The sequence below is a fragment of the Mobula hypostoma genome, chromosome 4, assembly GCF_963921235.1.
Source record: "Mobula hypostoma chromosome 4, sMobHyp1.1, whole genome shotgun sequence".
Taxonomy (NCBI): domain Eukaryota; kingdom Metazoa; phylum Chordata; class Chondrichthyes; order Myliobatiformes; family Myliobatidae; genus Mobula; species Mobula hypostoma.
The window spans coordinates 129620036-129646099 of NC_086100.1; the positions used below are offsets into that span (position 1 = coordinate 129620036).

General features: G+C 40.2%; 1 protein-coding gene across 5 annotated transcripts in view; it reads left to right on the forward strand.

The window, feature by feature from the left end:
• The window catches only part of kiaa1109 (KIAA1109 ortholog), a 439747-nt gene that overhangs the window by 36150 nt on the left and 377533 nt on the right, over nt 1-26064 (forward strand). For all 5 annotated transcript variants that reach the window (XM_063046524.1, XM_063046528.1, XM_063046526.1 and 2 more), the window contains exons 6-11: nt 8681-8745; nt 9172-9352; nt 13916-13991; nt 14847-15040; nt 16961-17040; nt 25657-25807. In XM_063046524.1, coding sequence (XP_062902594.1) covers nt 8681-8745; nt 9172-9352; nt 13916-13991; nt 14847-15040; nt 16961-17040; nt 25657-25807 — 747 coding nt within the window. The remainder of the gene's footprint in view (nt 1-8680; nt 8746-9171; nt 9353-13915; nt 13992-14846; nt 15041-16960; nt 17041-25656; nt 25808-26064) is intronic.

A 26064-nucleotide genomic window follows, 5' to 3' on the forward strand; every position in this document is an offset into this window, starting at 1 on the left:
GTGGGAACATGGTCCTGGTGAATTTAAAGGGAATGTGAGAACGTAAGTTTAAAGTTGAGTGTGAGATTGGGGTGCTGGTGATTTTAAAGGGAGCTTATTGGGAATAGCAGTGAGAGTCTAAATGGACTGTGAAAATGAGGCTGCAGGATGTTTAAAGAAAGCATGAGAATTGGGCTTCAGGGGGTACGGTACAGGGTGCTTTACTGTATTTTGATTCCATTAATGTCCAAAAAGTCTATCAGAAGATCAGCAGTCCAGAACTAGCTGCACTTCTAAATAAAAACAACAGGAATTCTGCAGATGCTGGAAATTCAAGCAACATACATCAAAGTTGCTGGTGAACGCAGCAGGCCAGGCAGCATCTATAGGAAGAGGCGCAGTCGACGTTTCATCCTATCATTTTGCATCTCCCCCTCCCCCTCCAGCTTTCAAATCCCTTACTCACTCTTCCTTCAGTTAGTCCTGACGAAGGGTCTCGGCCTGAAACGTCGACTGCGCCTCTTCCTATAGATGCTGCCTGGCCTGCTGCGTTCACCAGCAACTTTGATGTATGGCACTTCTAAATAAGTTGTTCTGTTATTATTATAAAACTGGCATCTGGCCACATGGGAGGTTGTCTGAATATGTCTTGTTCTCAAAATCCAATTCAACTAATTTTTGCTAATTGTTCTATTCTCAGTCTTTAGCAGAACCAACATGTTAAAAAAAGAACAAATTATGCAAATGGTAAAAAGATTCAAAGTACATTATTAAAGTAGTATGCACTATACAACCCTGAGATTTGTCTTCCTACTGACAGCCACAAACAAAGAAACACCATAGAACCTGTTCAAAGAAAAACATCAAATCCCCAAAGTGAAAAAAAGAGCAAATCATGCAAATGGCAAAAAAAATTAGCAAAAAATGCAGAATATAAAACAGCAAAACACAAATTATGGAAACAGTCCAGGCATATTCAATTCAGCCCAGTTCATTTCAATCTAGTGCTGGGTCATTTGTTAACTTCAGTCGCAGAGCCAGTTCCCTCCCCCGATCAAAATTGCACAAAATAGCAACCAAAAAGGAGAACTATAAACCAGAAAGCACATCAAAACATGAGTCCAATGCACAAACTGCATCGATTTAAACCTTGCCCAAGACTTTGGACTCCTGCAGCATTGCAGAAGAGGGAGAGAGATGATTCGAATGCAGGGATATTTGTCTGGGAGCAGTGGACGAGAGGGAGAGGGAGAGGGAGACCAGTCACCTGCACACATTCGGTGCTGTATACCCACTCATCTGCCGCTCTCAACCTTGTTGATTGCAATCTTGCTCGACAATAACATAGGTGTTATTAATATGTGTGACAATAAACTTACATTTATAAACCCAATGCATTGACGTACATACTACAGAAAAATTGTAACAGATTTTTTCCCCCACAGATTATTTGTTTAAAATTATAGATCAATCTTAATTCTAAATTATTTAGGATGATGACAATAAACGTCTAAAAGTAGCTGGATCAAAAAATGGCAAGTCAATAACACAGAATGTTAAACATTAAACTGCAGGTCCTCGAAACAGTTTTGGGGTGTTCAATTTAGTGTAGCGTTGTATCATTTGTTGACAAGGCTAGTCCGTTCCAAAACATCACTCTCTGTGCTGAAGCAGCCTGATCAAATCACGCAAAATAGCAAAAAAAAAGAGTAACCAGAACCCAGAAACATGTAAGATGAACTGCACAGTACTCCAGAAACAAGTCCACAGCCATGAACTGCACCGATCAGGCCTTGCAGCATGGGACCCAACACTCCTGCATCTTCCTCCGGCAGCAGTCAGCGAGAAGGAGAGGGAGAAGAAAACTGATCAAATGCAGGCAGATGGCTCTCACCTTCCAATCTCTTCCTCATTGATTTCATTCTTGGGTGTCAAGATCTCTGAGGACTTGACCTGGTCCCAACATACCGATGCAGTTATAAAGACAAGACAGCAAGTATACTTCATTAGGAGTTTGAAGAGATTTGGTATGTCAACAAATACACTGAAAAACTTCAATAGATGTACTGTGGAGAGCATTCTGACAGGCTGCATCACTGTCTGGTATGGGGGGGGTGCAGCTGGGTGGTAAATCTAGTCAGCTCCATCTTGGGTACTAGCCTACAAAGTACCCAGGACATCTTCAAGGAGTGATGTCTCAGAAAGGCAGTGTCCATTATTAAGGACCTCTGGCACCCAGGGCATGCCCTTTTCTCACTGTTACCATCAGGTAGGAGATAGAGAAGCCTGCAGACACGCACATGCAGCGATTCAGGAACAGCTTCTTCCCCTCTGCCATCCAGTTCCTAAATGGACACTGAATCCGTGAACACTACCTCACTTTTTTAATATATATTATTTCTGGGTTTTTTTTGCACGATTTTTAATCTATTCAATATACGTCTACTGCTATTTATTTATTATTATTTTATTATTATTTTTTCTTCTACATTATGTTTTGCATTGAACTGCTGCTGCTATGTTAAGAAATTTCATGACACATGCCGGTGATAATAAACCTGATTCTGATTCTGAAATAATGGAGTGGATTATGGGTTTGCATTTAGGCTGCACACTCCACTCTCAACCTTGGTGAATTCCCCCGGAGGCAGCAAGAGTGCCAGTTCGCTCAGTCGGTTGGGAAAAAAAAATCAAAACGTAGCTTATAGGCTCAATCTCACCCAGTTTAGTAGTAGATGCATTCTTAAAAGAAGTAGTTACACTACTGATGTGTGTGATAGCCCACTGGTAGTTTGAAGGCAACGTAATTTGATTTAAAAAAAACTAATAACACTTTTTTGAGGTGAATTGTAATGAACTATCACCACAAACAATGAACAGGCGAGCGAAGGCAAGATAAATTTGAGAGATGTGTCCTGCTAGTGTGCTGCAAAATCAATGCACTTGGAGTTGGAGCCATGTTAGTTGGAGTCATGTTAGTTGGAGTAAACGATTCAGAGGGGAGAAGATGGAACAGAAGAGTTTCAATGCCCATACAACTGGTCCAGGTGCAAGGTTGGATCCCTCTGTGCACTGAGCTCATTTGAAGAGCTTGAGAGGGGCAAATTCTGGGCCTGGTGAGAATCATTGGGTGGTGTGGTCTTGGCCTGGGGCCCTTTGCAGCAGCAGTTCCTGGGTCGTCATGCGAGGTACGATCCACTGTATAGACAATTTGAATGCTGGCCCAAAGGGACTGGAAAGGCAGTATCGGGATCAGAGGCGAGAGCCCGTTTTGCTCACTCTCTGCGATAGTGACTCCTACCTTCATGGCGCTGAGGTTGCAAAGACTACCCCAGCTGCTGTGCTCCATGCCCACTAATATGATGAACTGATTGATACCAAGGCTTTGGACCTACTCTGGGCTGCTCCGGGGTTCGGATCTGAGGACTTAATTTGGTTCGGAATGTTGTTGCTGGCTTCTATTGTTCGCATTTGTGTATTTTTACCCCTTTCTCTGCATTGTGTTTTAAAAAGAAATTAATTGGGTTCTTTTAGGTTTCTTTCTTTGTGGCTACCTGTAAGCAAACAAATCTCAAGTTGTATAAATATACTTTGAAATTTTGAACAGTCTGCAGTCACTGTTGGTCTCTGTGCCATCCTGAAGAATTTGTTACAGCAGTTTGTAGCATTTGATTCAGTGTGGAGTCAAGGAACCCTGGTAAAATGAAATCATTAGGTGTCAAGAGGAACAGATCTATTTACCTACCCCTTAAATACTGAGTAAAATTATTGCTGCCCCATCACAGAATCTTTAGGGTTGCTGTTAGCCAGAAATTCATGTGGATCAGGCACAAATTTCATCACCATAGAGATATTCTTAAGATGGGTATTCTACAGTGAGTAACTTGCCTCCTGAAGGGTCTTGGCCCGAAATGTTGACTGTACTCTTTTGCATGGATGCTGCCTGTCCTGTTGAATTCTTCCAGCATTTTGTGTGTGTTGCCATAATACTCCAAATTAGGCCTTATCAATGTCTTGTATAATTTTAACATAACGTCCCATCTCCTGTAGTTAATACTTTGATTTATGAAGGCCAGTGTGCCAAAAGCTTTCTTTATGACCCTATCAACCTGTGACACCACTTTCAATGAATTATGAACCTGTATTCCCAGATCTCTTTCTTCTATCACACTCCTCAATGCCCTGCCATTCACTGTGTAAGACCTACTCTGATTGGTCCTACCAAAGTGCAAAGCCTTGCACATGTCTGCACTAAATTCTGCCTGCCAATTTTTAGCCCATTTTTCCAGCTGGTCCAGATCCCACTGCAAGCTCTGATAGTCTTCCTCACTGTCCATTACACCCTCAATCTTGGTGTCATCGCAGATTTGCTGATCCAGTTAACCACATTATCATCCAGTTCATTATTTTGGATGACAAGCAACAAGGGACCCAGCTCCAACCCCTATGGCACTCCATTAGTCACAGGCCTTCAGTCAAAGAGGCAAGTATCTGCTACCACTCTCTAACTTCTCCCACAAAGCCAATATTTAATCCAATTTACTACCTCATCTTGAATGCCAAACAACTGAACTATCTCGAACAGCTTCCCATTTGGGACCTTGTCAAATGTTCTATTTATAACATGTCATTTAGAATTTCACTTCCATAAAATTATGTTGAATTTGCCTCCGTGTTTTTCAGGAGCTATTACCTTGTTTTGATTCATTGATTTTGGCATTTTCCTGTCAGCTGATGTCAGAGTAATTAGATGGTAGTTTCGTGTTTCCTCTTACTTTACTTTCTTGAAAGTGCTAGTTTCCAATGACTGAATTTTGGAATATCATTATTAAAACTTCCGCTATCTGTGCAGCCTTTACTTTAACTGTGCAATGTATAATCTATGTCAAGTGCCCATTGCCACTCTCTATTAATGGATTTCATTCAAGCAAATTGCCACCTTTTAGATCCCTTACTTAGTTGCACCAGTGCATTCTCTTTACTTGATAAACAGAAATTTCAATTTCATTAGCTTCTTGGTGCCAACAGTCTGCATGTTCCTTGAGTTTTGTATGGTGAAGATGGATACAAAATGTTTATTAAATATCGCAGAATTTTCCTTTTCTTTCAATGTGAAGATCTTGCAATATTTTCTGATGTTAGTTTACTCTCATTCTTTTCCTCTCTACTTTGTTTATATCTTTTGTTTCAAGAACTTTCCCAGTCCTTTTTCCTGTCAGTAATATATGCCTCCTTTTAAAATCGAATATAAATCTTAGTTGTCCTTTGATCAATCACTCTTTTTATCCACATTACGAACAGTGGCATATATTTTAATTTTCCAAACAATTTCATTCATATATCAGTTTAATTTATTTACTCACATACAAGATTCTGCTTTCCAAGTCACACATGTAACTCTTGAAATCACTAAAATTATATAATATTGTAATAATTTTTTTCTGTTGGAAAATCCCTTAGTTTGAGATTATCTATTTACCTCATGTTATTAGACAAGGCAGGTTTTAAATAACTAATTGTTGTTTCGCAGATGAGAGTCCTGAATGATTTCTATGCACTCGGAATCCAACCTATTTTTTGGAATTACTTTGCAGTCTATAGGCTGCTTACCAGGTTAAGAGCCCATGGTATCAGAGGAAAGTTACTAACATGGTTAGAGCATTGGCTGATTGGAAGGGGGCAGTGAGTGGGAATAAAAGGATCTCAGTGACTAGCGGTGTTCTGCAGGGATCGGTGTTGGGAGCACTTCTTTTTATGCTGTATATAAATGATTTAGATGATGGAATAAAAGCTTTGTTGCCAAGTTTGCAGATGATACGAAGATTGGTGGAGGGGCAAGGTAGTGTTGAGGAAACAGGTAGGATGCAGAAAGACTTGGATAGATTAAGAGAATGGGCAAGAAAGTGGCAAATGAAATACAATGTTGGAAAATGCACGCTCATGCACTTTGGTAGTAGAAATAAATGTGCGGACTATTTTCTGAACGGGGAGAAAATCCAAAAATCTGAGATGCAAAGGGACTTGGGAGTCTGTGTGCAAAACACCCTAAAGGTTAACTTGCTGGTTGAGTCAGTGGTGAGGAAGACAAATGCCATGTTAGCATTCATTTGAAGAGATCTGGAATACAAGAGCAACGATGTGATGCTGAGGCTTTATAAGGCACTGGCAAGGCCTCATCTTGAGTATTGTGAACAGTTTTGGGCTACTCATCTTAGAAAAGATGTGCTGGTATTGGAGAAGGTCCAAAAGAGGTTCACAAGGATGATTCCAGGATTGGAAGGGTTAACATATGAGGAATGTTTGATGTCTCTGGGTCTGTACTCACTGGAATTCAGAAAGATTGTGGGGAGGGGTATCTCATTGAAAGCTTTTGAATGTTGAAAGGCCTAGACAGAGTCGATATGGAAGGGATGTTTTCCATAGTGGGGGAGTCGAGGATAAGGGGGCACAGCCTCAGGATAGAGGTGTACCCTTTCAAAACAGAGATGTGGAGACATTTTTTTAGCCAAAGGGTGGTGAATTTGTAGAATTTGTTGCCACATGCAGCTGTGGAGCCTAGGTCGTTGGGTGTCTTTAAAGCAGAGATTGATAAGTTATTGATTGGACATGGCATCAAAGGTTACAGGGAGAAGCCTGGGAACAGGGGTTGAGGAGGCGGAGAGAAAAAGGATTAGCCATGATTGAATGATGGAGCAGACTCTTTAGGCCAGATGGCCTTATTCTGCTCCTATGTCGTATGTTCTTAAGACCATTAAAATCTACTACAATCACTGTATTACTTTTTCTTAAGGCTTTTTGTTTTGTGCTTTTCAACATTGCTTGTGCTGATTTGCTGCACATTCTTCTGAGCTCTGATCATTTCTCACTGCAGCCATCTCTTAACCATCCTATTGGTATTCCTATTGTGAAATCCATCTTTAATATCCAGGCAATACTGTTGGGAAACCTAATGTTCTTAATATACATGGTTCAGTAACTTTTTGTTATCACGATGAAACTTGATTTTGGTGTTCTTTGAGCATTTGCTATCTTCTAATTTTGTTAGTACATCTCTTATTTCTGCCACTCCCTTCAAAGGCAAGCTTGATTAAGAAAGCTTAATCTGGCTATCTTCATCTGATATTTGTCTTTCTGTAAAAAGCTGTCTCTCGGATTTTAGGATGAGTCTGATGGTGCTGCTCTTCTTCCTATTATTTCCATTTCTGAAGCTGGATGCAGCTCGTTTGTTATAAATGATGTCTGTAATCCTGTTATATACTCCTGTTTTAAGTTATTTTGTTGATATCAGTTTATCCTCTGATGCTCTTTCAATTGATAGGTCATAAAATGTCCAATATATAATAGATGCATTCTTAACTGTTACGTCAAATGTTTTTCGATAGTTTCACTTTTAGAAAAAATTCCATTTTCTCTGATTTTTGATTTTTTTTAAAACTGTACTCCTACTATTACTTAAAATTTCTCTGTAATGCTTTTCTTTTCATGATACTTTCTTCTGTTCTTTGGCATTCCTGGCTAAGATGGAATTTGCTTTCCATTCTAGTATACATTGGTATTTTGTGGTCACTTTCATAGAGTCACCTATGTTGTCAGAAATACTTCTTAAATTTTCTTATTAATGTAGCATGAGAAATATTTTCCTTTTCATTCCTTTGCTCTTCCCTTCTCCCAAGGATGATCTGGCTGCTTGACAGTAAGATATAAAGCAGCAAATCTACTTGCATTTGTTTTAAACTTCTGAGATTTCCTGTCAGTTGTAGCCTGTAGACTTGTTCCACTTGTGTCAGTACAATTTGAATATTCACCACTGAAAAGTTCATGGTTGGTTCTATATTCTGCTGGGAATGTCACAACAATAATATAGTGAAGTTGAACATAGTCAAGCAGAAATCTTGGGCAAATTAGCTGAAACAGATCATTTTCAGTGAGATAATTCACACTAATTTAGTTTGACCAATTTGTAATTTCCATCAATTTCTAATGATCTTCTACTCTTTTCAAATTCCTGGTATGTGCTTGTACTTGCCCTCCAATTCTTTGCCATTCAGTCACCAATAAGAAAGCATTAAATTGTGATAATGTTGTCACAATTCATTAATGTTTGGCTTTTTGTTGATCATTTTGAGCAGTCTTCATGTGTATATATTGTTAGGTTCTTAGGTTAATAGTTCTGAAGTTCAAAATATTGTAGAACAGTATTAATTGGTTGGTATTCTTTTGCAAAATCACTGACTCTCAATTTTGTTTTGTATATGCATGTACAAGATAGAAGACTTTTGATCGAAAATTACATTCCTTATCTGTTTAATCTGACCTTCTTCTTGAATGTTCTGTCTTGATTTGTTCCATTTTTATTTTGATAGTGTTTTTATTTTGTTTCATATTTCTGATATTTGAAACAGTACGCCTTACTTCAATGTATTTGTGGTTTGGAACGTAATTCTGTTACTGTCCACAGTGTGTTTTAGAACATTTAGTTTTCAGTTTTATTCCTCTTCCATCATCTGTTGAAATATTTAATGGATTGAGATTGACAGGACCTGGCTGAGTTTTATTTTGTTGCTCATGTTTTAGCTTTTGGATTTGGTAAGTGCAGGTAGCATGATCACAAAGTTAGCAGTTTTTATATTACTAGGTATCTGCTGTATTCAACTGGAATTCTCTAATGGAGTATATTCTTTTACTATATTCGTTCTGTCAGAATCCAAGATGGATTTCTTATCTTTCGTTGGTGGAAAATGTACAATCCCAAACAGAAGCAGCATGGTGAGTTTCTACTACCAAAGTTTTTATTAGATTTATAGCTTTTTCCTAAGTCAGGAGTCGTAGTGTGGTATAATTTTTATACCTGTAGGAAAATTTAAGGGTACTTGATTGGTAATGAATGAAGCTACCTTACTTGGTGAGGGGTGGAGTTTGAATGCATCGTCACAATTTATTGACTGTCTAATAGATACTTCATATGCCATAACCTGTAGGACTGGAAAATGAAGGGCGAAAGGAGGATAAGTCCTTTTTTATTTGGTTTGCATGGGTACAATGAGTTGAATGATCTTGTACTGTCATATATTTTATGAATTAGTGTTACCTTATTTCAAACTTTTTCTTAAAAAGTGCAGATTTTCAGTTTGGTTTTAAATAATGACATTTTATATATTAATGCAACCATAATTGTACTTCCGTTTGCTTTAGATCCAAAAGCAGAAACAAGATTATATATAACAGTGAATGGATTTGAATTCCATGTTTACAATCGTTATGACCTGTATGCACATTTGCAAGAACTCTTTGGATTGGAACCAGCAATCATTCCTAAAAGCGAAAATGCAAAGATCAAAAAGAGTAGGGAGAAAGCAAAGTCTAAACTTGAAAGGTATGGATACTATTAATACACTTCCTCAATACTTGACATGTGTATGCACTCCTATAATTAGCTCCCATGCCCGTGCATTGATTACCAAAACAAAAATATGTCTCTGAAATGGAAATTGAACTTAGATCTTAATAATTCAAAGAAAATTGTGCCCTGAATTGAGCCACGTTGATGCAGCACAAAATACAAAGTCAGAAATAAGCAACACACATCAAAGTTGCTGGTGAACGCAGCAGGCCAGGCAGCATCTCTAGGAAGAGGTACAGTCGACGTTTCGGGCCGAGACCCTTCGTCAGGACTAACTGAAAGAAGAGCTAGTAAAGCTTGAATTTCCGGCATCTGCAGATTTCCTCGTGTTTGTGTTTTTAAAGTCAGAAATAATCTGTTTTTTCTCATTTTTTTCTTATAGTCATAGAGTTGAACAGCATGGGAATTGGTCCTTGGCCCTCTGTATCCATGCCAAACCTTTTCTCCATCTAAGTTAATCCTCTATCCTCCTTTGCCTTAAATATCTGTAAGTGCCCATCAAAATGTCTCTTATTCATAGTGAATGAATGTTGCCTGCACCACCTCCTCTGGCAGCAAGTTCCAGATATCACCCATATGTAAAAGACATCTTTCCTTCAAATCTCCTTTAAGACTCCACTCATTTTAAACCAAAGCTGTCTTGACTTTCAAGCAACACAGACAAAAGTTGCTGGTGAATGCAGCAGGCCAGGCAGCATCTCTAGGAAGAGGTACAGTTGACATTTCGGGCAAGACCCTTTGTCAGGACTAACTGAAAGAAGAGATAGTAAGAGATTTGGAAGTGGGAGGGGGAGGGGGAGATCCAAAATGATAGGAGAAGACAGGAGGGGGAGGGATGGAGCCAAGAGCTGGGCAGTTGATTGGCAAAAGGGATATGAGAGGACCATGGGACAGGAGGCCTAGGGAAAAAGAAAAGCGGGAGGGGGGGGAAACCCAGAGGATGGGCAAGGGGTATAGTGAGAGGGACAGAGGGAGAAAAAGGAGAGAGAGAAAAAGAATGTGTGTATATAAATAAATAACGGATGGAGTACGAGGGGGAGGTGGGGCATTAGCAGAAGTTAGAGAAGTCAATGTTCATGCCATCAGGTTGGAGGCTACCCAGACGGAATATAAGGTGTTCCTCCAACCTGAGTGTGGCTTCATCTTTACAGTAGAGGAGGCCGTGGATAGACATATCAGAATGGGAATGGGACGTGGAATTAAAATGTGTGGCCCTGCGAGATCCTGCTTTCTCTGGCAGACAGAACGTAGGTGTTCAGCGAAACGATCTCCCAGTCTGTGTCGGGTCTCGCCAATATATAGAAGGCCACATCGGGAGCACCGGACGCAGTATATCACCCCAACCGACTCACAGGTGAAGTGTTGCCTCACCTGGAAGGACTGTTTGGGGCCCTGAATGGAAGTGAGGGAGGAAGCGTAAGGGCACGTGTAGCACTTGTTCCGCTTACTAGGATAAGTGCCAGGAGGGAGATCGGTGGGGAGGGATGGGGGGGACGAATGGACAAGGGAGTCGTGTAGGGAGCGATCCCTGTGGAAAGCAGAGAGAGGGCGGGGGAGGGAAAGATGTGCTTAGTGGTGGGATCCCATTGGAGGTGGTGGAAGTTACTGAGAATTATATGTTGGACCTGGAGGCTGGTGGGGTGGTAAGTGAGGACAAGGGGAACCCTATTCCTAGTGGGGTGGTGGGAGGATGGAGTGAGAGCAGATGTGCCTGAAATGGGGGAGATGCGTTTGAGAGCAGTGTTGATGGTGGAGGGAGGGAAGCCCCTTTCTTTAAAAAAGGAGGACATCTCCTTTGTCCTGGAATGAAAAGCCTCATCCTGAGAGCAGATGTGGTGGAGACGGAGGAATTGCGAGAAGGGGATGACGGAGGAATTGCGAGAAGGGGATGACGGAGGAATTGCGAGAACCAGTTCCCCTCTACCGCCACTCTGCTCTGTCTAGCGGAATTAGTCCTTGCTCTTAATAATTTCTCCTTTGTTCCTCCCACTTCCTCCAAACTAAAGGTGCAGCCATGGGCACCCGTATGGGTCCTAGCTATGCCTGCCTTTTTGTTGGCTTTGTGGAACAATCTATGTTCCAAACCTATTCTGGTATCTGTCCCCCACTTTTCCTTCGCTACATCAACGACTGCATTGGCGCTGCCTCCTGCACGCATGCTGAGCTCGTTTACTTCATTAACTTTGCCTCCAACTTTCACCCTGCCCTCAAGTTTACCTGGTCCATTTCCGGCACCTCACTCCCCTTTCTAGATCTTTCTGTCTCTATCTCTGGAGACAGCTTATCTACCGATGTCTACTATAAGCCTACTGACTCTCACAGCTATCTGGACTATTCCTGTTCTCACCCTGTCTCTTGCAAAAATGCTATCCCCTTCTCGCAATTCCTCCGTCTGCTCTCAGGATGAGGCTTTTCATTCCAGGACGAAGGAGATGTCCTCCTTTTTTAAAGAAAGGGGCTTCCCTTCCTCCACCATCAACTCTGCTCTCAAACGCATCTCCCCCATTTCACGCACATCTGCTCTCACTTCATCCTCCCGCTACCCCACTAGGAATAGGGTTCCCTTTGTCCTCACCTACCACCCCACCAGCTTCCGGGCCCAACATATAATTCTCAGTAACTTCCACCACCTCCAACGGGATCCCATCACTAAGCACAGCTTTCCCTCCCCTCCTCTTTGCTTTCCGCAGGGATCGCTCCCTACACGACTCCCTTGTCCATTCATCCCTCCCCAGCGATCTCCCTTCTGGCACTTATCCTTGTAAGCGGAACAAGTACTACACATGTCCTTACACTTCCTCCCTCACTACCATTCAGGGCCCCAGACAGTCCTTCCAGGTAAGGCGACACTTAACCTGTGAGTTGGCTGGGGTGATATACTGCGTCTGGTGCTCCCGATGTGGCCTTCTATATATTGGCGAGACCTGACGCAGACTGGGAGATTGTTTCGCAGGACACCTATGCTCTGTCTGCCAGAGAAAGCAGGATCTCCCAGTGGCCACACATTTTAATTCCACGTCCCATTCCCATTGTGTTATGTCTATCCACGGCCTCCTCTACTGTAAAGATGAAGCCACACTCAGGTTGAAGGAACAACACCTTATATTCCGTCTGGGTAGCCTCCAACCTGATGGCATGGACATTGACTTCTCAAACTTCCGCTAATGCCCCACCTCCACCTCGTACCCATCCGTTATTTATTTATTTATATGCACACATTCTTTTTCTCTCTCTCCTCTTTCTCCCTCTATCCCTCTCACTGTACCCCTTGCCCATCCTCTGGGCTTCTCCCCCCCCACCCCTTTTCTTTCTCCCTCGACCTCCTGTCCCATGATCCTCTCATATCTCTTTTGCCAATCAACTGTCCAGCTCTTGGCTCCATCCCTCCCCCTCCTGTCTTCTCCTATCATTTTGGATCTCCTCCTCCCCCTCCCACTTTCAAATCTCTTACTAGCTCTTCTTTCAGTTAGTGCTGACGAAGGGTCTTGGCCCGAAACGTCGACTGTACCTCTTCCTAGAGATGCTGCCTGGCCTGCTGCATTCACCAGCAACTTTTATGTGTGTTGCTTGAAATTCTAGCATCTGCAGATTTCCTTGTGTTTGCTCTCTTGACTTTGCTACCCTTACACTAGTAAAAGGATTCTGAGCATCTATCATGTATGACTCTTATAATTTAATATACCTCTATCAAGTCACTTCCTAGTCTAATTTGCTCCAGGAAAAATAAACCCAATCTATCCAAATTTCTCCATATCTAATCCAGGCAACATCCTGGTGAATCTAATCTGCACTTGCTCCAGCATCATCATATCAGTCTTTTCTGTACTGTTTATAAAGCTCCAAAGGTGTCCTGATTGTAGTTTGTAGACTTGCAACTTAATGTCTCAACAGCAAGTACACCATATGCCTCCTTCAACAGTCCTATCTAGTGATGTTGCCACTTTCAGGGAACTATGGGCTTGAACTCCAGCATTCCTCTCTTCATCAATATTCTTTACTGTTCTATATATCTGTGTCTGACCCTCAGAATGCATCATATTGCATTTGTTGGAACTAAATTACATCTGCCAGTACTATGCCCAACTTGCCATCCGATCAATATCTTTTTGTAGCCTTGCGTGCATTTCCTCACTATCCACACGCCTCCAATTCTCAGATTGTTTGCAAACTGAACATATTTGCTACATTTGCATTCAAGTTATTAATGTATTTCACAAACAACCAGGATACCTGCAATGTACCAGGATACCTGCAAAACACGCATCCATCAGCAACCCGCCCCCCCCCGCAACAATCTTGGATGTCGTGCCTTAAAATGGAATTCGTCACGAGAGGAGCTGGTGGATAAAAAGACATTTAGATAGGTATTGAAGGATTGACAAATAAGATTAATGCAGATGGGCAAGAAGTTTGGCATGGATGGGGTGGGCTAAACAGCTTGATTCTGTGCTGTGCAACCATCTCCGTGACTCCTTTCGTGTTTTCTTTTGAGTAGTCGACTATGGAAATTTATATACCTTACAACTATTTTCACAGCATTACAACTGAAACACAAGATCCTTCATCATCCTGGCGATCACTCATCCCAGTGATTAAAGTTGATGTTAATACAGTGAGTATACTCTTGTAATTTCATTTACAAGAATTCCTAGTGCTATTTCGAGTAACAAAGTATCATACTTTGTGTGATGGTGTCTTAAATTTGCTTTAAAATTTTTGGTCTTTTCCACGTGTCTGCTGGATAATACTACACTTAATTTTTGATGCCTCAAATATACTGTTATTTTCCTGTGATGGAATACTTTATTTGATCAGTACTGTCACATCTGCTATTTTCTTACTTATAGCAGATATATTAACCCCCAATTGTTCTTTTGTTTTTGGAAGAAATCCTTGCTCTTACTTATTAACCTAATTTTACATATTGTGCATAGGCAGAATGTCTCAGACTTGCCCCTGTTTTAGCCATCCTTTTTCTAAACTACCCAGTATCTTAATGCTGCTTCACTTTAGTCCTCTCTGTACTTTTTCTTAATTTCACCCTGATGTTTATTGTTCTACTCTGGGTAACATCCCTAAAAGGGTAGTGCCTGCACAGAAATGGGATGAATTTTTGTACTTTGTACTCCAGAACTGAGCCCAATGTCCTATAAACTTGAATCTTATCCTCCCTTGCAGTTTCTCCAGCTATATGTTGCACAAGTTGTAGAATTACTGACTTAGAGGCCAATTGTGGATTATAATTGTACGTGAATGGGGAAACTGCAGTACAAATACTTATAGAAGTTATCTAACTTTTAACTCATTCTACCATTTTTAACATTATATATGAATAAAAATGTTAAATCTTATTATTCTTGAGAGTTTACAGCTTAGTTTTCTTTGATAAACTTTGGACATGTATTTGGGTGTGCTGCTATGAAAACAGATGATTAGTTCAGTTATACTAATAATATTTTTTTATTAGGGTCGCCTGGCATTTGGAAACCGTTTTTTACCTCAGACGCTCTGCATAAATTTTGATGATGCTTTCCTGACTTATACTACAAAACTACCTTCTAGTCATCTTGACCAATTTATGCACATCGTGAAAGGAAAATTGGAAAATGTTAGGGTTATGCTTGTTCCTAGTCCAAGATACGTTTGCCTGCAAAATGATGAGTATGTACTTATATTTTGTAATAATAAATACTAAATTGTACTGTAGTGGTGAATGTTTGTAACAATATTTTTAGTTCCTTAAGGTATTCATTAAATATGCATTCTATATAGACATCAATACTGTACATAAATTGAATGTTCTACAGGATATACAGCATGGTGGCACAATAGTTGTTGCTGATAGCCACACCATTTCAGATATCTGCATTTGTTTCTGATCTTGGGTACTGTCAGTGTACTTAAACATGCATGACTATGCATTTCATCTGGGTGATCATAATCTCATTCCCAAAACTAGGCAGATAGATTGGTTACTGTAAATTACTTTTTAATGCAAGGTTTTCATCCGTTGGATTATGACTGAGCTTTCAAGTTGAAAACCCACCTAAATGTAAGTGGTAGAAGAATCAAAGAGAATTGTTTGGCTGATGCGAGAGAGTAAGTTAGAGGAGGAATGGGACTGTTGGAATTGCTTTACTAGGAACGGGCATAAACTGGACGGACTAAGTGGCCTCCCTGTGCTATTATAATTAAATAAGCCTGAAGCACCTTATAAATCTGCAGATTTATGCTCTGAAGTGTAATTTGCTTAGTTTGCATCAGAATATAATCAGTTTTACATCTGCTTTGAGTCTCTTAGCTAGGATGTATATTGATGCTTGTTTTAAATCCTCTAATTTCTCAAAATTCTACCATAGAGCAATACAGCATGGAAATGGGTACTTTGGCCCAACTTGTCCATGCTGACGATGGAACTCTCAATTTGGTACCTATCCCTCTAAAAAAGATGGCGCCATCAAACAATGCGACCAAAGGCAATGTCCTTCAGACAATTCACAAAACTACTACTTTTACTTCTACTAACTACTACTTCTTTCAAATATGATTCTTCTACTATTGGAACACACTTTGCTGTGTTTTTGGGACAGTTGAGCAATTTGGCACTTTGCTGGCTCTAAGGGAGTTCAGTGATGTTTCGAGCGGAGTGTGTGACCTGGAGGCCAAGAAACCTCAAGAGGGGGTACAAGCCCATGATTGACTCCATTTCTTGCCGATGTTGCTGATTAAAGTGTCGAGCAAGATTGAAATGAATGAGGATGAGTGCGGAAGGCTCAGCAGGTATTAAGCACAGTCTGGCTGTATTTGATTGGTCTCTCTGTCCCTCTCGCTCGCTGCTCCCAGGGGAAGGTGCCTTAGTTTGACTGGTCTTTCTCTCTCACTCCCTCTTGTTTGATCCTGCTTGGAGGATGTTGCCAGAGTCTTGGGTCTTGTGCAAGGTTTAATCAACGCCATTTGTGTTTGGACTCTGCAGTTCATGTTAAATTTAGAAAATTAGATAATGATTCTGAATATCCAGAATGGTAATGATAGTGATTTAACAAATTAGTTTATTTAAATTCATCAATTTTATAATGCATATTTGTGTGAAAACAATTGAAATTCATTGTGAAATTTTATTATTTCAACCCCCCTCCCCCCACCCAATATGGTGGTACTTTACATCCACGCACAGAAGCGTATATTCAATGCTAGCGTGGAATATTTTTAGTGCTCTGAGTCAAACTCAAATTAAAACATCGTTTTCACCCAAGCGAGTCTGTTAAATTGCTAACCTGTAAAATTCGCTGCATTAATATACAGTATTTTCTGGAATAATTCATAGTTATTCCCTTGATGAGATTTAAATTTAGTTATCTTTGGCTTATGTAATTGAATGATTTTATTGTTAATCATTTACTGGTCATGGCGATGAAACTTTCATCCTCTGAGTTTGTATGTTTGGACCCAGGTGGAGTGAGGAATATGTAGTTGGACTAATTGCTTGTGATTCATAGGATGTAGTCTATGATATTTTTCCTATTAAAATGTGAAATATGATTGATGTAATTTGGAGTTTAATTCCATTTTCTTTCTCTCTAGGCCACCCCGGTTGATGGGAGAGGGCTTTGTAGTAATGCAGTCAAATGATGTTGATATCTATTACTACATGGATGAACCAGGTCTGTTTAAAATGCAACACTTGTATATCATTTTAGTTTAATTTAGTTTTATCCATTGTTGTTGCCTGGAATTGAGGCAAATTGATAAAGAAAATGAGAAACATTTTTATTCAATTTTTGCAGCTGTTTCTGTTGCTGAAGGCTTTTCCCACTGTCAAGTTCCAAACTCAAATCACGCAAACACAAGTTTCAAAGCTCAAACCCCCAAAATTCCTGATTGAATTTATTGGTGATATTCTTGTATATTAATGGCATCTAGGTTTAGAATCACCTGCAAGAAATAAATGCTAACCTTTTCTGTCAAACATCAAAGATATTTTAAATACTTCTTACAGGCTGTATCTCAGCCTTATCCTTCAAGGGAATGGTACCAATTTTCTCACCCTTATTTTGTTTTGATAGCACTTTCTGCAGCCCTGTATGCCTTTTGTCAATGGAGACCTGAATTGTGGGCAGTACTGTCAAGAAACTGAAAACACTTCTGTACATTTAATATAACATCTCTGCTTTATAATTATATTCCTCCAAAAATTAATCCAAATGTTTTGTTTGCATTTCTTAATGGTCTTTAAATAAAACCTAGATTGGTAGTTTTAATAATTTGCAAGCCTGTACCTCAGAGTTTTTTCCATTCACCACTTTTAAAGACTTGTTTTAAACAGAGTATGTGATTTACCTTTTCCACTTCTCTGTGTGTTGTATCACTTGTGTTAAATTGAAATTCTTGCTGTTTTAATGATAGCATGTTTATTAAGTTTACTGCAACTTTTGAAACTACATTCTTCACTCCCAAATCAAAACTAATAAAATCCCAAAGCAAAGTACTGCTGGTGCTGAAAATCTGAAATGAAGAACAGCACTTACTAGATCTGCTCATTTGGTTAGACAGCATCTTTGGAGAGAAAAATTGAGTTAATGTTTCAGAACACATCTCAGGCCTTAAGAGTCATCGATCTGAAGTGTTATCTCAGTTCCTCTTTACACAGATGCTATCTGTCCAGTGAATTTTCAAATGCTTCTGAACTTGTAAACAATGTGTTTCTAACAGTAGCTTTCGTAGAAAACCCTGCCTATCTTTTGTTAGTGAAGTAAATATCTTTAAGCCTTATTTTCAGTATTGCTTTGTAACCAGCTTGCTATTTATTTTACTACCAGGCCTTAGAACCTGTGTGGAGTTTGGAATTGAACCCTGGTCTCTGGTGGTGTGAGGCAGCAGCTGTAATACCTGTCAATTGTACCACTCAAATTCTGTTGAATTTCAAAGAGTTCCATTTAGATTGGTTGAGGTTGGAAGCTTATTATATATTTGATTTCTCCATTTTTCCCTTCTCTACCGTACTTCTTTACCTTCACTACCATGTTTGGACTCTAATGGAAATGAAATACTTTTGTAAAATTATAGTCATGGAGCAATACAGCACAGATGTAGGCTCTTCGGTCCATGCCTACCAAGGTCCCCACCCGGTTCCCATTTTCCTCTGTTTTGTTCTTTGCCTTCTGAGTCCTGTACCTCCCATGTAACTATCTAAATGCTTCTCAAATGACACTATTGTACCTGTCTCAATTACTGCTTCTGGCAGCTTGTTCCGCAAGTGTCTGCATGAACAAGTTGTCCCTCAGGTCCCTTTTAAGTCTTTCTCCTCTCACCCTAAATCTATGCCTTCAAGTTTGGTCTCCCCTTACTCTGGGGAAACGATTGTTATCCTTCACCTTATCTCTGCCTTTAATAATTTTAAATATTTCTATAAGGTTTCCCCTCATTCTCCCACATCTTTCCTATAACAGGGTGACCAGAACTGCACGCTGTACTTCAAGTGCAGCTTCACCAGTGACATGTACAACTGCAATACAATGCCCGAACTCCTATACCCAATGTCTTGACTGATGCATGGCAGAATGCTAAATTCCTTTTCTCTCCACCCTGTCTACCAGTGCTACCATTTTCAACAAACTCTGCGCTTGTACTCTATCGTCCCACTGATCCATTACACTCCCTAGTACCCTGCCATTCACAATACAAGACGTACACTGGTTTGACTTTCCAAAAAACATCTTATTCCCCACCCCGCATCCCACATTTATTTGCCACTCCTTGGCCTACTTCACTAACTGATCAAGTTCCCTTTGTAATCTATGATAACCTTCTTCATTATCAACAGCACCTCCTAATTTCATATTATCTGCTAATTATTGATTATCCCTGATCAAGTCTTGTGTATAAACATCTGAATAATTTATAAAAATAACAAATAGCAAGGGTACTAACGCTGTACCCTGTGGTACACAACTAGTCACGAGTATCTATTCCGAGAAACAACCTTCAGCCACCACCCTCTGCTTCCTACCTCTAAGCCAATGTTGGATCCACCTAATTAGTTCTCCCTGAATTCCACAGGGTCTGACTTTTCAAACCAGCCTACCAAGTGGGACCTTGACAAAGGCCTTACTAAAGTCCAGGTGGACAACTGGTTTTCAGTGTTCTGCCAGGTTCTTTCCCTTATTTTCTGAGCAACCACAATTTTATCTGCACTAAACACAGAAGAGAAATATTGTTAAACATCTCCTTTGGTTCAAGATGTAGATGTCCTTGCAGATCTCTGAAGGGACCTTTTCTCTCCCTAGCCATCCTATTAATATAGCTTTACAACTTTTTGGTTGCAATATATGAATAAGGTAACTGGTACACCTTTGGACTGTGAGAGGAAACAGGAGTGCCAGAGGAGATTCATGTGCTTCATGGGAAGGATGTACAGGCTTTCTTACAAAGGACACCGGATTTGAACTCCGAACACCAATGCTTTGAGCTGTAATTGCTTTGTGCTATCTGCTCCGCTACCATGGTGCCCCATAATATTCTTTTTATAATCATCAAAAATTCACTCGATTCTGACACCCTAAAGCAGTGTATGTTTCTTCCTTCTTGACTGGCCTCAATTTCTCCCATCAGACAAGATTCCCTAAACTTGCAAGATTTTTCCTTTCATCCTAACAATTGCTCCTGGAGACTTGCAAGCACACTCTTAAAAGCTTCCCACTTGCTCTTCTATTCCTTTCCTTTAAAACAGGCTCACTCATTCGACTTTTGCTACATCCCATTACCGTTAAATTATCCCTGCTCCAGTTTAGCACCCTAACCCGTGCACCTGTCCTATCCTTTTCCAATGCTGTCTTAAAACTGAAGGAATTAAAGCCAAAGTGCTCCTTGACTGTCACTTCAGTTACTTGTTGGTGTGTATTTAAGGTTTCAATAATATTTGAGTAATCTTGTGTGTATATTGTTCAAGTACTCTTGATTTAAATAATTAATCATGAAATGTTAATTATTCAAATAATTATGTAAAGATTGAAAGATTGACAAGTTTGATTACACAGCAGATAATTGGCTCATGTACACTGAGCAATTGGATCGCTATTTGAAGCAAATCAAATAGCCAGTGAGAAGCAAGTGCCAATTTTGCTAAGTGCATTAGGTTTAAAGGCATACAGTTTGCTTTGAAGTTTGACTGCTCCAACCAAACCATTAGAAATGAGCTTTGCTACTATTGTAAAAGTGATGCAGGAACACTTAGAACCAAAGCCATTGTTAATTGCAGAATGCTTTAGGTTTCATAAGCAGAATCAGAAAGAAGGTGAGTCCATTTCAATATATGTGGCTGAATTGGAGATTGAGCATTGTCAGTTCGGTAATGGGCTTAATGATACACTGAGATATCATTCAGTTTTGGGAATCTTAAAAGAATGCATTCAAAAATGGCTTCAGCACAGCTTACATTCAAACGAACAGTGGAAATTGTTGTTTCAATAGAAACTGCAGGCAGACACAGTTGGGTTGCTGTCTGGAATGAAAGTGACCATGAGCAAAACTGCATAATCTAAACAGAAAGCAGCCTGGCCAAACAAATTGTGTTACCATTGTGGCGGGGACTCCATGCAGATTTAAAGGTGATACTTGCAGAAAGTGTAACAAACTTGGACACGTACAAAGAGCATGTCAGGCAGACAGAATTAAATGAACAGCTTGGAAGAGAAAAAACTAAAAAGTGAAGTTGCAGTTTCAAAATGAGCACGAATCTGCATGCTATTGATGAAAAATCTGACGATCATGAGAGTGAAACAGGACTGGATAATCTTGAGATCTGCACTTTGGAAGCTAACAGGAGACAAGCAATATGGCTCACACCAGAAGTGAATGGCAGATTAATTAAAATGGAATTGGACATTGGTTCAGCTGTTTCAGTCATTCCACCAAATGAGTTTGTACGGCATTTCAAAGATACTAAATTGAAGCTTACAGAAATCCAACTGAGAACTTATACTGGAGAAAAGATAACTCCTGTGGGAATGACGTTCGTGACACTGAAATATAACAACCAACAATCTACGTTAAGCTTGTATGTGATAAAAACAGGAGGACCAACATTATGGGGACGTGAGTGACTGAGACAATTACAATTTGATTGGATTTCAATCCACAGTTTGCATGCTGCATTCCTTACATTGAAACCGTATGAAAGCAAGTTAAGAAAGGTTCTGGATGATGCCACAGCTATCCCCATGCTAAACACCATGAATCATTGTCCAACAGAGGATAAACAGACATCAGTGCCAACCTCTGTGCCTCTAGTTGAAAGCATCTTGGATCAAGGAAGGCCCATGCTGCTCAGAGGAAGTGTGAAAGTGATGAAAACTGGTCTGACTACAACAGTTTTTGTAGGCAACATATCTGAGAAAACTTCTGATAATGAACTTCAGGAAAGTTGCAAGCATTTGGCTTTTGTGAGGATTAAAAAAACCCGAATCTATTCCTTGTGCATTAATTATTGCATGAACTTCAAGTGGGAGACAAAAAGCTGCTTGTAAAAGTAGGTGCAGAGACTGGCCTTACTGGATGAATCGCAAGAATGCCAAGTGCTGCTATTATGCACCCCCGCCCCCCATCAAAAAGGCTACATGCCCTCTTTGCTTACCTGTATCTCTCATAGCTATAGCATCTGTACCCTGGAATATTCAGCTGTCAGTGCTACCCTTCTCTCAGCCGTGTTTCTGTTATGGCTACAACAGTCCAGTCTATTCACTTGCCTCACCTGTTAAACCTTGAGCATTGAAATAAATGCAGTTTAACTGAATATTCTTCCTTTACAGTGTCCCTGGTTGTCTTGATTGGTAGACTTGCTCTCACTGGCTAATACTTTATTGTATGCCTTGCTCCTGCATAGAGTCCCGCCTCTTTGTCAGTCTAGTTTAAATACTCCTGTGTAATGCTAGTAAATTTCCCTGTAATGATTTTAGTCCCAGCTGGATGAATGAAAGGCCAAGAAGAAAGTGGTCAACGGAGATACAAAAACAAAGGATTCATCAGATGATGTTGTGGATGAGGAAACAAAAAGGTAAACTCAGATTGTAAAGGGAGCAATGCAAGGATTAATAGGAGAATACTCCAGTGAACTAAATGGACCTTCTCAAGATCAAGATGCACAAACTAGAAGAAGAAAAAGGAGGGAGGAGATGGAGAAAAAAGAATGGTGAGAAAGAAAAAGAAAGGGATTGAAGTAGATCCAAAGAAAGAAAAGGAGAAGAAAGGTGTCCAGAGCTGTCAGAACCAGTTCCTGCAATCTCAGTCAGCTCCTGCAGCCACCATGGAGGAGGCCCCAGTACTTGATATTATTTCACGGCCTCAAGCATTGTGATGCCCCTTGTCAGGGAAGACATTGTCTCTCTAGAATGAGAAATCCTTCATAGCGATGAAATCTTTAGGCCTGAATGGGACAATTTAAAATTTACTATGCTGTGGATGTTGGTATATAGTTGTTGTATTATAGAGATGTTTGTGTAGATTGTTGAGATGCGTTTTCTATCGAGTTGGAGTTTATGGCTAAGCAGGGAGGAGTGTGGTGTATTTGAAGTTTCAATAATATGAGTAATCTAGCATAGGTCATCACACCATCAAGTGATACATGGGCACCTTGCTTGAGGTAAAGACAAAGTTACACCTGTGTTCCCGGACTCCCGGCATCTGCCTTTGAATTAGTTTAATACTTTGAAACAACAAAACAACACTTGCCATGCCTCATTCCCGAAGAGGAGATACAGTATTGCTCCCTTCCACGTAGAGTCCTCTATATATTGACTCCAAATTCCACCAAGTCCAGACCCTTCGCACTCTGGGTGGTTCAGTAAATACCTAGTAAATCAATATTTTCCACTAATACAACCCTATTATTCTTACAACTCTGAGCAATTTCTCTACACAGCTGCTACTCAAGTTCGCACTGACTATTCAGTGTGAAGGGGTGGGTTATAATCCAGCCCCACGAGAGTGTCTCTCCCTTTTGTTTCTGAGATTTGCCCATGTGGCCTCACTGGACGATCCCCAAGAATGCCATCTCTAAGTACTGCTATTATGCCCCTGCCCCCACACACAATCAAAAAGGCTATGCCTTCCTTGCTTACCTGTATATCTCATACCTATAGCATCTGTACCCTGGAATATTGAGCTGTCAGTCCTAGCCTTCTCTCAGCCATGTTTCTGTTATGGCTACAACAGTCCAGTCTGTTCACTTGCCTCACCTGTTAAACCTTGAGCATTGAAATAAATGCAGTTTAGCTGAATATTCTTCCTTTGAATTATCCCTGGTTGTCTTGATTGCTAGACTTGCTCTCACTGGCTACTACTTTATTGCATAACTTGCTCCTGCACAGAGTCCCACCTCTTTGCTAATATTAGTAAATTTCCCTGCAATGATATTAGTCCCTCTGTGATTCGAATACAAGCTGTCTCTCTTGTACAGATTGCCTCAATTCCAGAAGTGATCCAAGAATTTAGATCTCTGCCTACTGCACCAGTTTCTCAGTGACAAGTTCATTTGGCCTATTATTCCAATTCTGTCCTTGCTAGTATGTAGTGCTGGGAGTAATCTGGAGTTCACTATTCTGGAAGTCCTGCCTCTTAACTTCCTACCTAACTCCCTACACTTATTCTGCAGGTCCTTATTCCTTGTTCTGTATGTTGTTTGTGTCAATGTACAATGACCTCTGGCTGTTAACTCTTCCTTTCTCTCCCCCCCCCCCCAAGAATTTTCTTCACCTGCTGAGGTATCATTGACCTTGGCACCCAGAAAGCAACAGACCATCCTGACATCTCCTTTACTCTGAATCTCCTATCTCTCCCCCTCATTAATGAGTCTCCTGTTGGTATCACCCTGCCTGAAGCACTTTTCTCCTCTGAGTCTCAGAGTCAATCTCAGTGCCAGAGACCCAACTACTGCTGCTGGGCACTGAAAGAACATCAGTACAACTTCAACAGTATCCAAGGAGGTCTACCAGATAGTGAGGGGAATCACCACTGGCTACATTGACTGCCTATTCCCCTTACTTTTCCTGGATCTATCTGAATCCTGTACCTAATGTGTGACTACCTCAGTAATAGTCAGTCTCATCTGTGTTGTTCTCAGCCTAATGGATAGTCCTAGGTACAGTCAGATCTAATTCCTTGAGCTGGCCTGCCAGGAGCTGCATCTGTGTGCACTTCTTACAGATGTAGTCATCACGGTGATGTGAGATTTCCTGATGACTATATAAAAATGAGTTAGAAAATAACTGGTGCTTCACTACTTTACACGCCATGTTTACTTCAATTTGTTTTCTTATTATCAAGAGCATTTGGGAATACAACTTAATTTTGCATGTTATAATTGTTAAGATTTTGTCCTTTGGTTTAGCATCTGAGTGTGAGATGCTCGTAACCCCATTTTATGCTGCTTTTGTTGCCACAATGTTTTCACAGATAGGAATTTTAACTATTCATTTCAGAAATTTAAGTTTCTTATGAGGCCAAAGTATTTAATGTTTTATGTCCCTGTTTTGCCCTCATGATTTTCTTTTTCAGTGTACTCCTATATCCCTTCTACTCAAATAGATCTGTTTGATCCCAGCATCTATGATTTTCCTGACCAGAGCTTCAATATCCCTTATCAGCCAGTGTTCCCTAATCCTGCCAGCCTTGTCCTTCAGTATGATGGGCACATGTTGGCTTTGAACTCCTTATCTTACTTTTAAATGCCTCCCACTTGCCGGGTGTCCATGTATCTGCTAACAGACTTTCTGAATCAATCTTAGCAAGATCTTGTCGAATGCCATCAAAATCAGAATTTAGGACTTCAACTTGTGGATCAGCCATATCTTTTTCCATAACTGCCTTAACTGCTAGAATGTATTTACGGTCCCAAATTGCTCCTCTGCTGACACTTCAGCCACTTGTTCAGCTTATTTTCCGAGGGAGGTAAAATATTGCCCCCTCTATCGTAGGGCCATTCACATATTGCTAGGTAAAGCCTTTCTGAGCACTTTTTCTGCCTCGTCTCATCCCTTAGCATGATAGCACTCCCATTCAATATTAGGGAAGTTAAAATCTTTATCAGTACAACTTTATTATTCCTACATCTGTCTACATATTTGTTCCTGTAATTCCCACTTACTAATGAGGGGCTTATTAGTACATTTCCACCAAAATATCATTCACTTATTCCTAAGTTCTACTTGTAATGCTTCACTGGACTTTACCTCTGCTTGTTGTCTTCTGTTTAAATGCACATTTATAGTTTTGATTTTGTTCTGTAGGTATTGTACCTGAAGAAACAGATGAAAATGCTGAAGAAAGTCCTGATAATGAAAGTACAAAATTAGAAGACTTGCCACCCTGTTGGGGACTTGACATTGTTTGTGGTAAAGGAACAGATTTCAACTATGGACCTTGGGCTGATAGACAAAGGTAAAAAGAGACAATTCAACTCTTCGTGTTAAACTACTTCCTCGTGCCAATTTGCCTTGCTACTTTAAGCAATGGACTGCACGTGGGTATAGGGTTGTTGTAATACAGAATGAGGTTAAGAGTGTTTTTTTATGATTCCTTCATTGTAAGAATTTTGTCTGATATGTGTTGCCTTTTTCCTTTGATCACAATGCTTTATACATCCACCAAGAAATTCAAATTAAACATGGATATATAGAAATGGCAATGGTAATAAT